The sequence below is a fragment of the Perca fluviatilis genome, chromosome 9 (assembly GCF_010015445.1).
Source record: "Perca fluviatilis chromosome 9, GENO_Pfluv_1.0, whole genome shotgun sequence".
NCBI classification, from domain to species: Eukaryota; Metazoa; Chordata; class Actinopteri; order Perciformes; family Percidae; genus Perca; species Perca fluviatilis.
Genome location: NC_053120.1, coordinates 38,128,814 through 38,145,460, shown reverse-complemented (window position 1 = coordinate 38,145,460; position 16,647 = coordinate 38,128,814). Strand labels below are relative to the sequence as shown.

At 42.3% G+C, this 16,647-nt stretch overlaps 2 protein-coding genes across 5 annotated transcripts in view; one reads left to right on the top strand and one right to left on the bottom strand.

The window, feature by feature from the left end:
- The first annotated feature begins 284 nt into the window (after window positions 1-284).
- On the top strand, window positions 285-2,253 carry LOC120565896 (histone-lysine N-methyltransferase SETD1B-like). 2 transcript variants are annotated; one of them, XM_039812005.1, is made up of 4 exons: window positions 285-310; window positions 531-880; window positions 961-1,100; window positions 1,227-2,253. In XM_039812005.1, the coding sequence occupies exons 2-4, from the start codon at window positions 587-589 to the stop codon at window positions 1,294-1,296; spliced, it is 504 nt and encodes a 167-aa protein (XP_039667939.1). In that variant the 5' UTR covers window positions 285-310; window positions 531-586; the 3' UTR covers window positions 1,297-2,253. The 2 variants fall into 2 exon arrangements, with proteins under 2 accessions (XP_039667939.1, XP_039667938.1); XM_039812004.1 differs by lacking the exons at window positions 285-310; window positions 531-880 and having other exon boundaries at window positions 1,099-1,115.
- Window positions 2,254-9,280: 7,027 nt separating this feature from the next.
- LOC120565755 (capping protein, Arp2/3 and myosin-I linker protein 3-like) overlaps window positions 9,281-16,647 on the bottom strand; it is a 43,155-nt gene continuing 35,788 nt past the window's right edge. Inside the window, exons 33-40 of one of the 3 annotated variants that reach the window (XM_039811760.1) lie at window positions 15,587-15,808; window positions 14,872-15,070; window positions 14,033-14,774; window positions 12,718-12,824; window positions 12,444-12,570; window positions 10,064-10,135; window positions 9,772-9,879; window positions 9,281-9,410 (exon numbers count right to left, since the gene is read on the bottom strand). In XM_039811760.1, coding sequence (XP_039667694.1) covers window positions 9,370-9,410; window positions 9,772-9,879; window positions 10,064-10,135; window positions 12,444-12,570; window positions 12,718-12,824; window positions 14,033-14,774; window positions 14,872-15,070; window positions 15,587-15,808 — 1,618 coding nt within the window. In that variant the 3' untranslated portion in view covers window positions 9,281-9,369. The remainder of the gene's footprint in view (window positions 9,411-9,771; window positions 9,880-10,063; window positions 10,136-12,443; window positions 12,571-12,717; window positions 12,825-14,032; window positions 14,775-14,871; window positions 15,071-15,586; window positions 15,809-16,647) is intronic. The other 2 variants (XM_039811761.1, XM_039811762.1) reach the window with 2 other exon arrangements.

Here is a 16,647-nt window from a genome sequence, read left to right as displayed (position 1 = left end):
TTGTGGACTTCAGGAAGAATTCAGCCCCACCTGCCCCCATCACACTCAGTGACTCCACAATTAACATTGTGGAGTCTTTCCACTTCCTGGGAACTACAATCTCCCAGGACCTCAAGTGGGAGCTGAACATCAGCTCCCTCGTCAAGAAAGCACAACAGAGGATGTACTTCCTGCGGCAGCTGAAGAAATTCAACCTGCCAATGACAATGATGGTGCACTTCTACACAGCCATCATTGAGTCCATCCTCACATCCTCCATCACCATCTGGTACGCTGTTGCCACTGCCAAGGACAAGGGCAGACTGAGAAGGTGATTGGCTGCAATCTCCCGCCGCTTCAGGCAATAAAGCTTTTCTGATTCTGATTCTGATTCTGATTCTGGTTGTGTTTCTCTATGTCATAGATGTAATGTATTTACCTCTTTTTGTTTTCACAGGGAACAGCGCCAATAGTCTGAACTTTCAGATTTATCTGTTGGAAGGTCTGTTCCGATGGAATAAAAACCTTTTCCTATTACAATGTTTGCTTAGGGGAGCTCATTGGAGTCCAGTACCTGTTGAGGCAGAGTCAACAGCCCCTGGAGGACATGACCCCTGGCTCAGACAGGACCTCAGAGTTGCTGGAGGACATCACCATCAAGGAACAAGGGGAAGAGGACGAAGGCTTTATTGATACCTTGGGAAAGGAGGCCATTATCAAGAATCTAGTGGCGCCAGATGCTGCGCTGCCTCCTGCCCAGCTGACCTCTTCTCCATCTCTAGTTGGTTCCCACCCACCCACTGCCCAGGGTCCACCTACTCCTGTGCTGCCTGTCGCCCAGCCATTCTTTGGACCTCTGCTTGGTGCCCAAGGTCCATCCGGCTTGGTGCCCCCAGCAATGGTAAGGTTTCCTATGGTAGTCAAGTTGACAATTAGTTATAATAGTAATATAAGTTCTAAAAAGCAGTTGTATGTTTCCAGCCACCCCCTTCCACACAGCTGGCCGCTGCCCAGCCGCCCCCCAACCGCCCTCTACCCAGGGTCCACCTGTTCCAGTGCTGCCTGCTGCCCAACCGCCCTCTGCCCTGCCTGCTCCAACCGGTCCTGTGCCATCAGCAACAGTAGGGTTTACTATGGTAGTCAAATGACAAACTCTTCCCAATCATTTAGTAATTTTCCAATGCCCAATTAAATAAAAACAAAAATGCATATATACACCCATCTAATCACCAGTTATATATTTACAGGCTGTTGGTGGACATGGCATTCCAGGATTGGAAAGAGTGGATGAGTTTGCGGAGTATCTTGTCGAACTGAGGACCCATAGCAGCCTTGTACTGAGTTCCCAACAAGTGGCAACAATTATCAGCTTGTGGCAGAACCTGGAGCAGTTCGATAAAGTGAACTATGCTGCTCGACATCAGGACAGGCTTGTTACGGGGAAGTTTAGGTCGCCAAAGAAGCTTGCTACCTTCCCTCCTGGTGTCAACAACACGAAGAGGTGCGTCCTGGGATCCAGTGGCTCTCCGGCTCAGTGGCCTAACTGCTGTCGCCTTGTAGAGATGACCTTTGTGAGCCCCAGAAATAAATCCACAAATAAAGGCACAATGTCCCTATGCAAGTGGGACCTCATTCTCAGGGATTATAGAAAAATTAGGCAGCTAATCCTGAGTAACTCAGAGGTAATGCAGCACACCACACTCCAGCTGGTGGAGGTCAACCAGAGGACACTCATCACGTGGCACAATGAGCGTCTAGGCTCAGGAGGTGTTGGTGCTTTTGCAAGGTCTGCAACTACCTGTGGCTCGGCCAGTCACTTTTGACACACTGCCTCCAGCATGAGTGCTGCCTGTCACACCTCCACAGTACAACCACCAAATGCACACATACAAATTGCCGCCAAACACAGCTGGACAGGTGAAGACCAAGCTCAAAAACATTCAGCCCTCTGCCTCAGCTACCTCAGCCCCTATGGCAACAGAACTTCAGTTGCCCAGATTGCTTCTGCCCAAGCCAGCACCAGGGTCTCAGTTTGTGTTGCCACATGCCACATTGCCCATCACTAACCCTGTAGCAAGCGCTACCATGTCTCCCATGCCCCCTCCACCTGCAGAGACAACAAAACGCAAGTACACCCGCAATGTGACTACCAATTTGTGTCGAAAATGTGGCCAGTTTCGTACAGGGGAAACTGGCCACAGCCAATATAAAGGGAAAATGTACTGCCCAAACACGAGAGCATAACCAAAGAGGAGTAGCTTCAAAGCATGAGGCAGTTATAGTGCATTTTCTTTGCTAGAGTTACTCTCCATAAATGTAAATATGTTTGTTTTAATAAATACACTTTTTTTGTGAGATTAAAATCTGTTTAAATATGTTTATTTTAATAAATACACTTTTTTTGTGAAATTAAAATCTGTTTAAATGTTTGTTTTAGTAAATACACTTTTTTTGTGAAATAAAAAAACTGTTTAAATCTGTTTATTTTAATAAATACACTTTGTTTTTGTGAAATTAAAATCTGGTGTGTTGTATTCATTCACAATCAGGTGTAATTAGGTCAAATTTAATGACTTTTTTTATGGAGTTGTATTTGAATCCAGTAGGCATAGTTTCTTGCAGGCTGAATGAAATATAGGCCTATAACAGTGTAGTATGAATGATGTAACTACTCTAAAAAGCAATAAGAAACAATAGACATAGTATAGTCAATTGTTTTAAAATGCAAATAAAAGTATTTTGGATTCAAGTTTAAATTGTTATACTCATACAAGAAACAAAACATTTATTGGTCAATTTATTGATTGCAAAGCAGAAAAAAGAACCAAAATATCTGTTCTCTTTATTTGTTCCGGCAGGGATTCGAACTGGCGATTTCATGGAATTTCTTCCCCTTTTCTCCTCCTTTTTTCCCCCTTTTCCCACCTTCTCGCCCTTCTTATACGGACAAATGATCCCCAGCTCATATAATTACATGACGCCGATTAGCTGTAGCCAGCCACTGTGCAGGTCCTGTTTCTGGTCCTGGTGACTGATGCGGCTTTGAGCCGCTCTGTCTAACAAACAGGCCGCCGGGCCATAAGGTGACTCCAAAGGCAGCAGTCCCTGTCAGTCATTAGGGAGACGGTTCCCATGACGACCTGGCTGAACAGCTCATGGTTGTAATTACATCAGATTTCACTGCATCTTATCATTGTCTGCTTTCATGAGTGGTTTCCCATGGAACTGCTGTGGCACGAGTATGATGCAGCAGGCCTGCTGGGAGGAGCCACACGCAAAAACACTTTCACAGCTGGTTCATGCTCCGACGGCACCGAGGAAGATGTTCAACAGCCTCATTCAGGATGAAATACTTATAACAGGCACGTTTAGTAGATTTGCTGTATGTAGAAGGAAACTATTTTTATTCTATTTTATCTCCAAGAACTGAGCCTGGACTCACAAGTCATTAAGGCCTTTTTTTTTCTTTCTCACACACACTGTGGATCCTCCTTCAGGCCGGAAGGAAGAGGAGAGGATTTGGATTTTGGGAGGTATTGTGTGAGCACAATCATGCACATTGCTGTGGACTGGCTGCATCCTTTCATTTTCACGCGTCTTTCTCCTCTACCCACACATGTTCTCTCTCCGGCTCCTCTCTTCCCTCGGCCTTCATGTGATCATGTTGCTTGGTAACTGCAGAAGAATGATGAGAAGAGTAGGATGTGTTCGAGTGCCTCCTATGCGATGTGATGTGTCTTCACATCAGCTGTAAAGAATACAGTGTACCGTGGCCAAATAACAGCCATAAGGAAATTGACCTATAATATAGAACCTATAATGAAACCTATAACCTCTCAACCACACTTTTTGGTTAGCATCGATAGGGAAAGGAAAATTGTGCTTTCAGTTTAAAATAATGAAGATCTGTCCTCCTTCAAGAGCATTTGATGAGGTGCCATCGGGCAAGGCACTTAATCCTGAATTGCTGAGCAGAAAACAAACACTATAGTTCCAATAAGGCTCTCTGATCGGAATGAATATCCCAGTTTACCGTGAAGCTTAATTGAGAAAAATAAAAGCCCATATGTTTAGCAAAAAAACTCTTGCTTGGAAAGTGTAAAAAATTAAAAAATAAATATGGAAATCAAACAAAATGTGTGTATTTAAAGTGTCGAAGCGGCACTTTCTGCAGCTGCTTTTTAGACAATATTCATCAACAGTGGGCACATTCATTTTGGGGGCTGATCCTTACGTGAGAGGACTCACCACTGTGGATTCCACATTCAAGGTGGAGTGGGTGTGAAAGTTCAAACCAACGCTAGAGTTATATTTCACAGCGGGGACTGCCAGTGCACCGCCCTGTAATCTCACCATAAATCCAAATTTGAGATGTTAAATTGCTTTCGGACAGACTCGATTGTAGCTCACACACTGGGCTAAGATATGAAATGATCTTTTATCAATAAATGAGGATTAATTAACAAGGATACGGTGGCTGAACGAATAAATAGATTAATGAATCTATTCTATATATATATATATCTATATCTATTCTATCTGGGGAAAAGTGTTCTTACAACAGTGCAGAATATTATACAAGGGTAATATTAAGTGAACACAGCAATTAGTCTCAGTCATCTGAAAAAGAAAAAAAACCTGCTTAGCATTTCCCCAGAGGCAGTTTGCTCATTAAAAATGACTTGGTTTAAAAAAAACAACAACAGCATCTTTATCCATATTTCAACACACTGCAAAGATTTCCTCACTCTGGCAGAAACTCATGTCTGACTCATTACAGCATCTTTAGAAAAAAAAGGTCACGGCACGGTTGCTAATGACAACCTGTGAGACTGCTGTGTGTGTGTGTATGTGTGTGTGTTTGTGTGTGTGTGTTTTTCATATGTAGGGATCAGTCGCCCCCTGCTGTTTCACACATCCTTTGAGTTCTGAATATATGTGGTTGTCATGCCAACCGGAGAGGTGCATTTCTGAAGTCAGGAAGTAAATTTAGCATCCACCTGTAATCATGGAATCAAACCAGTCAGCTGGATGTTTTTACAGCTTACACTTAATACCTGCTCACCTTCATTTATTTTACTTTTTTTTTAGAGTGATAGTGAACTAATTAGACATTAATTAGCAATAATTATAGACACACAATTTGCAGCAGAAGATTACTGTAACTGTGTTATTGTTGAGGCATTTGACATCTTTTGGCCACTTGGGGGCAGCAGAAACAAGCTGGAAAACGCCACATTGACATATTATCGCCTTGTTGATTTGGCAAACCTGTCGCCTGTTTACACATCCAGCTGACATGGAGCAACGTTAGCATTCATATCGAGTTGTGTTTCTGCCCATGTAATGAATATTAGTCGATTATTTACTCTCCTTTTGGCTGTTTTCCACCAACTCGTGACGGCAATACCTGGCTGTTTAGCTGCTAAATGCTCCACTACTGTAGCTGATTGCTAACTTTGTCTGGTGCTGGACAGGCAGCGTACGGTGGATTTTTATGGCTTTTTTCAGCTCCATAGAGCTGAATTATATGTGGGTTCATCACTACAAGCAGCCATGTGATCCATTGTTAAAATAAAAATATTGATTATAGCTGCTATAAGTATATTTAAACTGAAACAATACATTTATTGTGATATGTTTCAGCTAAATGCACAGATACGATAAGAAACAGGCAAAATGCGTTACGGCAGTCAATAATGCGGCTCAGGTAAAGCTGTGTCCTTTGCGTGCTCATAACTCGTTCCGTGATCAATACATTGCAACAGCGGTGGAAAACAATAGTAGTCAAGTATCAGAATTGCCAGATGTAAAGTGCTGGGATTGAAGTTGACATCCAGTGTGTCTCTTACAGTTATTTGCACCCAGCCCCCACCCCCCTGGCTGCATCATGGTGGATGAATGGGTCAAACACAGGACTTTCACTCTGGGGACTGGGGTTTGCATCCCATTAGGAACCTCATTTTTACATTAAGCTGACTTGTTATTTTCGGAGCTCCGCGACATCTTTTATGTTATTGGCCGCTGGTGTGCCACCTTGTTGTAGCAACTTCAACTTAACGTAACACGTGGTTAAAGTTGTAAATTCAAGCAAAAATACTTGGTTAGTTTTAGGAAAAGATCATGATGTGGATCAAAATAATTAAATAATCAATAAATTGACCTATGGCTTCAGACCAGACTTGAACCCCAACCTCCTCTGTGAAAGTCCTGTGTATATGCACCCCAACCATCAACCCCATAAACATACATTCATACATAGGGGAGAGTGGGGTGATTTGTGCCAGGGGGGAAGTAGATCCACCCCTTGTTTCTGGAAAACCATAGAAGAAATTGGTCATGTGACCATATAATTTTGAAAAGCCATCCATTTTATTCATCCTCCAAAGAATAGAGACACATGGCATGAGAGGTAAGCACATTTTAGCTCAAAAAACAGTTTTTTTCCTTTCAAAGTAAAATTTCTATGATTAAGGTTTTTTGATTGTTGTGTCTGAACAATTATAGACAAGTTTGAAAACATTTCACAGATGTTTTAGTGCTTTAGCAGGCTACATAATGAGTCTATAGAGTTAGCATGATATTAGCTCTTAACTGCTGGATCATGCTAGTTTTTCAAAATTGTGGGTCTGGGGTGATTTGTGCCAAAGGGCCTGGGTTAAGTTGTGCCAGTGATGAAGGAGTCATCCCTAGAGGTGATGGTGCTCAAGAAACTACCCACACCCTCAAAAACTTGGTGGTACAGCCAGAAGGGAGCAGAGGTTTATATTCCTCTGCAGCATTGACAAGTGGGATGTTAAGTAGTAGGCCAGATCCAGACCACCTAGACCTACATACTCACAGGAGATAATCTGGAGAAGTGAGGAGATGGGCATGCCTCATCAGTGTTTGATTTAGGCCTACCTGCCATTTGTTTAATTTAGCTAACACTGATTTCAGTTTTGAATTTGCACTATGTTATTAAAGAGAAGTTGTATTAAGTTTTTGTATTTAAGTGGCCTAAGTCACAATAGGATGTTTAGAAATTAGCCTAGTCACTTTATTCTTATATGTTACATAATTGACAGACAGCGTTCTATATGTGTCAACAGGCATCTATTGCCAAAACCCTTTTACCTGAAATGATTCACAAATATCATATATTGTGTATTTAAGTTTTTTGTGTTTTCCCAAAAACTACAAAATATGACTTATTCCAACAGTTTAATAGGGTGACAATATCTAAATACACCTTAAATGAGTAATTTAGTATTGAATTTGTCTTGCTTTCATATAGCATTACAGTTCATAACATTAAAATGTTCTGTTTTACTTCAGAAATCACTGGCACAATTTACCCCAACTATTCCCCCAAAGGCACAACTTACCCCGCATCAGGGGCAAGTTGGGCCACAAGACCACTTTTTTCCCAAAAGCTATATTTCTGAAACAATTTATATCAGATCCAAAGTTATTGTTCTCAGGGATGCACCGCATCCTGAAATATATGTACATCCTTAAGTTGAAGGCATTATTGTCATGGTCTCACTTTAAAGTCACTTTGAGTAAAAACTGGCACAACTCACCCCATACATACTCACACGTTTTGTATGCATGTACAAGTGAAGTATATTTGTATGCACAAGTGAAGCATATATATATATATATATGTGCAAATGAAGTATGCATGTATAAGCAAGTATATATGTATGCGTAAATTAAGTATATATGTATGCACAAGTGAAGTAGATACAGTATGTATGCGCAAGTGAAGTATATATATGTGTAAATTAAGTATATATGTATGCGCAAATTAAGTATATATGTATGCACAAGTGAAGTATATATGTATGCGCAAGTGAAGTATGCAAGTATGCACAAGTGAAGTATATATCTATGCGCAAATTAAGTATATATGTATGCACAAGTGAAGTATATATGTATGTGCAAGTGAAGTATATATGTATGTGCAAGTGAAGTATATATCTATGTGCAAATTAAGTATATATGTATGCACAAGTGAAGTATATATGTATGTGCAAGTGAAGTATATATCTATGTGCAAATTAAGTATATATGTATGCACAAGTGAAGTATATATGTATGTGCAAGTGAAGTATATATCTATGTGCAAATTAAGTATATATGTATGCACAAGTGAAGTATATATGTATGCACAAGTGAAGTATATATGTATGTGCAAGTGAAGTATATATGTATGTGCAAGTGAAGTATATATATGTGCAAGTGAAGTATATATGTATGCGCGAATTAAGTATATATGTATGCACAAGTGAAGTATATATGTATGTGCAAGTGAAGTATATATGTATGTGCAAGTGAAGTATATATGTATGCACAAGTGAAGTATATATATGTGCAAGTGAAGTATATAGGTATGTGCAAGTGAAGTATATATGTATGCACAAATTAAGTATATATGTATGCACAAGTGAAGTATATATGTATGTGCAAGTGAAGTATATGTATGTGCAAGTGAAGTTTATGTATGTGCAAGTGAAGTATATATGTATGCACAAGTGAAGTATATGTATGTGCAAGTGAAGTTTATGTATGTGCAAGTGAAGTATATATGTATGTGCACATGTTTAGTACCAGTATATATGTATATGCAGGTGAAGTATATATGTAGGTGCAAGTGTTTAGTACTGGTATGTATGCGCAAGTGAGGTATTACATTTTGGCCTAGGCGGCTTCTCATATAGTTGAGCTAACATTAGCTAACAATAACAGCCACAGCAAGAGTCACAGTTGTTTTCCATTAGTGTTTTATTCATACAGCGAGGGTGCTCATACATAATATATTTATTATTTATTTTCTTCTATAAAATATATTACCTTTCAGTTCCTGAAAGCAAAACTAGATATAAATCATCAAGTTTCATCTGATAAGAAGCAACTCATTTTCAAGTGTCAACCAAGGCAATCGACTGTATCAGCAGTCAGAAATGAACGACATTCTAACACAGACTCTTTTTTTTTTTTTTTTTTTTTTTTCTTTCTTTCTGTCTAGCAAAGCCACAATGCTCCAACACGCGGCTCAGCGTCCACCGACACAAAAGACAATGATCCATGGGGGGTTTTCTAAAGTAGCAAACACTGTTAAAATACTGTAGCCACAAAAAAGAGTTTTCATGTGAGAGGAGAGGAAAGCAAAGACAGAAACACAGTTGGGGGTGAGGGGGGAGGGATGTGACTTTATAAAGAGTGTTTCAACAGAAACAGGTGACTGATGCTTTGTGATGTCTGTCAGACAATTTCTCTCTGGCTCTCCCTTTTTTTCTTTTTTTTTGCCTGAAAGGGTTTTCTTTGTTTCCTCGTCGGGTTAAATGCGCCACGGTTGTCATGACATCGCTTCGGCAGGGCAGCGGCGGGTGAATTTCCCAGTCATCACAACAGCTCGCTGTGACCAGAGGCTGAGTTTAGGCTGTCTGTAAAATACAACAGGATAGGAAAACTGATCACTATATCTCTGTGGTTGATCATTACACGGGTCTACTCAGCTGCAAGCTACAGATACAACCAACTGTCAAATTTCTCATAGTTCACAACATGTTGAAATGCAAAGTATCCACTGTATTTTCTATTTCACTTTTTATAGATAGCAATTTAATGATCATATTCCACAACAACAGTAACACACACACACACACACACACACACACACACACACACACACACACTCACACACATACACACACACATACACACACACACACACACACACACGAAAAAAAAAAAACACACACACACACACACACACACACACATAAAAAAAACAGAGACGTGTACCAGACAAGTCCAGTGACTTATTTCTGTTTTGGGGTAGTCTAGGTTTTTTCACGGGGGGTTTGCGATTTGGGGGCTTCTCAACGTTATTAGGGCTTTCCCTGTCAGTGCCTGAGTTCGGTGAGGACAAAAAAAATAATACACAAATGAACAGTTAGATACAGACGCTTTACACACAGATAAACCTACTGTATATAAATAAATTCCCAACATAAATATGCAGTGTAGCCTGTTAAAATAATAATAGGGTAAATAATAAGAGTGTATGCTGTGATGGAGAAAAGACTAATTGTACCTGCGTCGCAAGACATGGCCTTTCTGTGTCTCTGTGGTTTCACTGGAGCCTGAGGTCTCAATCCTTCTTCACCTTAACAACAGGTATGAGAGAATATGTACAATTACCATTAGACGTTAGTAGGTTTAAAGGTCTGAAAAGAATGGGCTGTGTCCATTTTATATTTTATTGTGCTAATTACTGGAATTGTTGGGTCTTTGTAAATTATAGAGTGTGGTCTAGACCTACTCTATCTGTAAAGAGTCTCGAGATAACTCTTGTTATGATTTGATACTATAAATAAAACTGAACTGAATTTATATGATGATTTAAGGGCTATGACTTCCTCTGGTTGGATGCTTATAAAAGAGCCAAGTTGTGTTTTAAGATGGGACTCTTCAGGGAGAAGATTTGATGTGTAGAGCTTGCAAGAGGACACAAACTTCTCGGTTTTGTAATGTAATGTCCTGCTACTATTGGCTATAATTTGTTGAAAGGAATATTTCAAATGAAATACACGTTCACTTTTGGCGTTTTTCCATTACCATGGTACCTGCTCGACTCGCCTCGACTCTACTCGACTTTTTTGGTTTTCCATTATGAAAATAAGTCCCTGGTACCTGCCAACAGGTACTTTTTTTAGTAGCGCCTCCGTTGAGGTTCCAAGCGAGCCTAGGCGATACCAAAAGGTGACGTGAAAACCTGCAGACTCCTGATTGGTCGGAGAGAATCGTCATTAATCACTGCGTCGTCATTGCTAGCGACAGACGGGGGAGGGGGTCCTGAACAAACCCGCCACTTTTAAATACTTTAGCCAGCGGTGTTTTTTTTTGCTGCCTCCAGCTTCTTTTGAAACAAAATGTGTCTTCTGGTAACGGCAGTTTTCTGCGGCGTCGCTATGACGACCAGCCACGCTCGCTTCACGCATGAGGCAGTACTAAATCTGCAATGGAAAAAGGGGGGACGGGGCACCGCGGCCAAGCAGAGCTGGTACTAGCAGTGGCTAAGCGCCATTTCTTGTTGAGACGAGAAGATCGATTTTCCACGTTCATGTCTGTTCAGTAAATTTAAGACCACAGCCGGCAGCCAATTAGCTTAGCATAGCATAGCATAAAGACTAGAAACGGAGGGAAACAGCAAGCCTGAGCATATCGAAATCCTCTAATCAGCACGTCTAAAGCTCACGAATGAACACTGTTTGTTTAATTCGTACAAACAAGATAACACACGAAGAGTTGCACTTCTATGGGGAGTTATGTGTGCCAGACAATTTCTTGGCAGTGACTTTGTGGAGTCTCTGCTGGTTGCCTGGCAACATCGCGTTGACGACAAGACTCCAGGAGGTCACTGTGCCTGGCCAAGAAGTAATCACACACACAACCACTGTAAAGCCACGGCTTGCTGTTTCCCCCACTGCTGCTGTAGCTTCAGAAGTGACAGATTGAGATGAGAGTGGTGTCCATCTTCTCATCTAACTCTCAGCAAGAAAGCCAATACGTGTATTTCCCACCATGTCTACCAGAGATGGGGACTCGAGTCTGAGACTCGGACTTGAGTCGCACTTAAGTCGCACAAACAGCTGACTTCAGACTAGACTTGTGACTCGACCCAAAAGACTTCAGACTTGACTCGGACTCGAGCTTCGAGACTCGTCAACAACCTGTTTTCATGCAATTATTGCTTTTTAAAATCAAAATTTATTCATGTATTTCTATTTTCTTTTACTGGCGCATATTGGGGAAACATATGACGAGCTGCATGTCCCCTGCCCTTTGCCATAATGGGCAACGTAACGCATGCACTATGCCTATGTGCGCGCACTCACATATCAAAAAATGCATTGCTGATGGCGACACCAAGTCCTACCGGAGTTGTGCCTTTTGTCATTAGTTTTGCTTTCAATAACTTGGTAAACAGTGGCAGTAAGCCAACAGCTACAGGCAAGGTGTGTGGCACCAAGATAAATGATGCCGGATCAACAACGTCAAACTTCATCAGGCATCTAAAAAAGGCACCCAGATAGGTCAGTCACTTGCTAATGTGAAAGAGACGTTACATTTTTGCATATATCGTCACAAGTAACAAGCTGGCCAGAGACTTGAGACTTGACTTGGACTTGTCCCTCAAAGACGTGAGACTCGACTTGGTCTTCCAAAAAAGGACTTGTGAACATCTCTGACGTCTACTAACTATTCCTCTGACATTTTCTGCAGGTTTAGCAGTCCATTTGCACCTTGAAATTCCAAAATAAGAGTTTGAACAAATGACAAAAAGTAAACCGTGGCAGGCATCTGAAAAAGTTTATCTCATAATTGAACTGTGAGTGAACACAAGTGAGCTATTTAAGTTATACATGTGTTAACACCACCACGTTGTTTTACTGTATTTTCAGTGGATTTACCTTGACTTGCAGCTCTGTCTGGTAATCCATGCACAGGCTTGTTAACAGGAGGCGGCACAGGAGGAGGAGGTAAGTTCCTCTCATTGGCTGATTCTTTTGGAAAAGTCACATACGAGGACGTCTTTGGCTGTTGTTTGGATGAGAACAGAAGACATGAACAAATCAAAAGGGACTAGCGGCTCTAGATTGACAGTAACCATTGATGCACTTGTATCTGTTTTTTTACACAAAACAGATGGGCCAAACCGAACCATGCAGGCTATAAATTGCACACCTTTTCTGGAATCGGAGGCGGTTGACCCTCCGAGTCTCTTCTTTTTTCTCTCTCTTTCTTTTCCATCTTTCCAGGATACTTGTCTACATCTGCTTCCTCCTCTGTACCTACGGATCAAAAACAAGTCACTGTGTCACTGACACATGTGGGTAAGCGTGGGGAGAAAGAATCGTTTCACGTATGTATCGCGATATTATTCTTTGATTCTTTTCCCTATAATTGATATTTTCTATTTTTAGATTTTTTTTTTACCAATGATTCATCCAAATATTTTCTGTTTATTCGGTACCGCCAACGGCATCTACATGATATCCTTTTCTGGCAAAACAGAGCGAAAGCAGAAAAATCCATGTTATGTACTTCTTTCCAGAACGAATAAAGAATAAACGTCAGACAGACTGACGAGCATTCTTCTTAGAAAACAATATGTTTTTAGAAATGTCTCATGATATATTGCTTTAAGAAGTGTAGTATTCCACTTTACTCAACTTCAAGGAAAAGGAAATCGTAATACTCAATACTAATCGAATCGCAATACTTCTAGAATCGCAATAACTGAAAATCGCAATACAAATCGAATGTATCGTGAAAGAATCAAATCGGGACAAAAGCGTATCGTCCCAGCCCTACATGTAGGTGTGTGGTTTGTTTACACACTGAGGCAACGATGGCAGCTGAAACTTCAAACCTTCCTTTCTAACCTGCAGCACATAAACGTGGGGTGGTGATGGCGCAGTGGATATGACACATAACTTTGGTGTGGGAGACCTGGGTTTGATTCCCACTGCGGTACATCAACCAGTGTGTCCCTGAGCAAGAGACTTAACCCCTAGTTGCTCCAGAGGCCTGCGACCTCTGATATATTTAGCAATTGTAAGTAGAGCTGGGCAATATATCGATATTATATCGATATCGTGATATGAGACTGGATATCGTCTTTGATTTTGGAAATCGTAATATTGTAAATGGCTTAAGAGGTGTCTTTTCCTGGTTTTAAAGGATGCATTACAGTAAAGTGATTTGTCATTTTCTGTGTTACCAGACTACTCTAGCTGTTCTATTATTTTTTACCCAGATATTATGTCCACATTACTGAAGATTACATATCTTAAATCTCATTGTGAAGATATTTTGTTAAAGCACCAATTGTCAACCCTATAATATCTCCACAATATCGACATCAAGGTATTAGGACAAGAACATAGCCATATCTAATTTTCTCCGTATCGCCCAGCCCTAATTGTAAGTCCCTTCGGATAAAAAGCGTCAGCTAAATGACACGTAATGTAATGTAACGTGGCCGACAGTGAAGTACCTCGTAGAGCGTCTGAGCTCTCGAGCCGATGTCTCTGCCTCAGTTTGGACAGGTTGGGTTTGCTGCTCTGCGGCGGGGGATCGGGTTTAGCGCAGGGAGGGGCTCGCCCTCCTCCTCCGCCGCCGCCCCGCCATCCCTCCGTGAAGCCTCCGCCGGCGTCGGGACACATCTGTCTGTCTCCCTGCGCGTCCTGCTGATGCCAGTCTGTAGCAGCCGCCTCTGCGCTTTTCAGAGGATCCGTTTCCTGCTTCGGCGAAGGCGTCCTGTCCGACGGGTATGGAGGCAGCGGCCTATGAGCCAAATGAAGCGCCTGCGCTTGTCTCTCTGTCTTCCTGCTTCCGTGTCTGCTCTCGGTCCACTGGCTGTCCACCTGTACGTCCGTCGGCCTGTTCTCCGACCACGACCTGTCTATCTGTCTGCCGCCCATCCACTGTCTCTCTATCTTTCTGTCAATCTGCCGCTGGGTGTGTCTGTCAACAGTCCACTGTCTGTCCATGTGTCGGTCCGGGTGTCTACTCTCAGTCCAGTACTTGTCGGTTTGTCTGTCGGCTGTCCTCGTCTCTCCAAGCGATCTTTCTTGCAGCTTGCTGTCGAACCGCTGTCTCTCTACGTGATGGTCTCCCTGCCTCGCTTCTATCCTCGGCTTGTCTGCGTGCAGCGCGTCTGTTGTCCTGTGTTTGTCGTCCACGCAGTACTTGTCTGTCTCCAACGGATGTTCAAACACAGAGTCCACTTCAGATATCTGTCAAAACACAACAAGGAGAGGCAAAAAGAGAAGATGGTACCCGAGGCGAACTTCCAACAGAATGAATGCTTTTGGCGGGTCACACTGACTGTACCTCTCTGGGAGAATAAAAGGGGTGTTTGCTTCCTCCCACATTCGGGTGAGGGATGCCCGGCACTGGTGGCGGACTCAAAACGAGAGTATTTTTACCCTGGTGATCGTTCATTCTCCCATCAGCCCCTTCGCCCGGGGATCCGGCTCTGGCGGCGGCTCTCGGCGGCTGAAGGAGCGTGTACACGTTCTCTGTGGCTGTCCTAAAAGGTTTCAAGACACTGAAGATGTTCAGCCTGCAGGACCAATTTGCTGCTAATATTTCCACAGATTTAAAATACAGAAGAAAAAAAAAAAAGTCACACGCTTTGAGAACAGTGTAATTAGGAAGTATTTTGGGGCAGAAATCGGCCATCTTGCTATTCTAATCCGTATTTGACATGCAGCGTGTTCATCTCTAATCACTTGGCTGACTGTTGGATCCGGAATCGGAGCCACCGGCTGTCATCTACATCTGTGTACACTCGCTCGTATCAGCCTGCCTGCACTTTGGCAGCTATCAGCCATCTCTCGTATCAACAAAGAAAGGAAACGGGGTTTAGAGTGATATTTGTCAGACTGTTGATGAAGTTCAGTGCTGCTGACTGTTCTTATAAGAACCGAGAAGAGATACATGTGAAGCTGAACAGTAGAATATAGAAGAATGAGTCATTTTTTGTGTGTGTGTGTGATGTTATCTAGTGCATCATATGGGCATATGGGTGTTTTCAAGGCCATACCTTTCAAAAAGGAGAGTGCGCGCGTGTTGTGTTTGTGCATACACAAACCCTGTGGGTGCTGTAGCAACAACGTGACACCCGTCTCCATAAACCTCCGCTTCGGACTCCGGCCCCTGATTGGACAAAGTTTGGTTGCGGTTCTTACGGAAACCGAAGATGGCCAGCATGTTTCTCCTCTTCTTCCTCCTCAGCGAGTGAGCTTTGTGCAGAGACGAGAGCTGACTGAAAGAGGGTGAGAGAGGTTGAATGTCTCACACACACACACACACACACACACACACACACACACACACACACACACACACACACACACACACACACACACACACACACACACACACACAGTCCAGCCATCTCTGTTAGGATGTCACGGAACCATCACAGCCATCTACGCCGGCTTTTACTGTCTGCCTCACTTTCTGGTACATCTGCAATGTGAGTGTTGCTAGGCTACATCTCTCGCTACACAATGATTTATCTAAAGTGCACTTTTTTATTTTACGAATGCAATTATATTAAAAGCACTGACCTTACCTGATGATCTGCAGTGTGGAAGGGAGCTATGCTACCCTGATAAGCTGCGGCAGCTGTTCCTGAATTTAGCTACACCAAAAATGAAAAAGCTTACCAAACTGCTGCATTCATACATCAAAGGGTCACTTTGGTGGTTGTGCATGTTCAAGCACATTCATTTGCATGATTGCTGTCGGACCAAACGTTCATTTCCAAAGCAGACCCATCACAAATTTAACAAAACCACCAGCTGCTAATGACAATCTAATATCCTCCTTTGAGCTGCATCCTGAATCTCCGAGCCCTTTGATCAACAACGTGCAGTCACCGACTAACCAATCACAGCTTGTTACCCAGTCCAAATGCTCAAAAACAGCCAGCTCCAGCTCCTCTTATCATCAAAGAGGGACTCACTTTATGTTATGATCGAGCAAAGATGATGGACAGCAGATTGAAATGCCTCTGACTGTACGAGCAGCGCGCAGGATGTGCTAAACAAGCTGCACCTCGCCATGAGAGTAGTTCAAAGACAACACACTGGTCAGAGA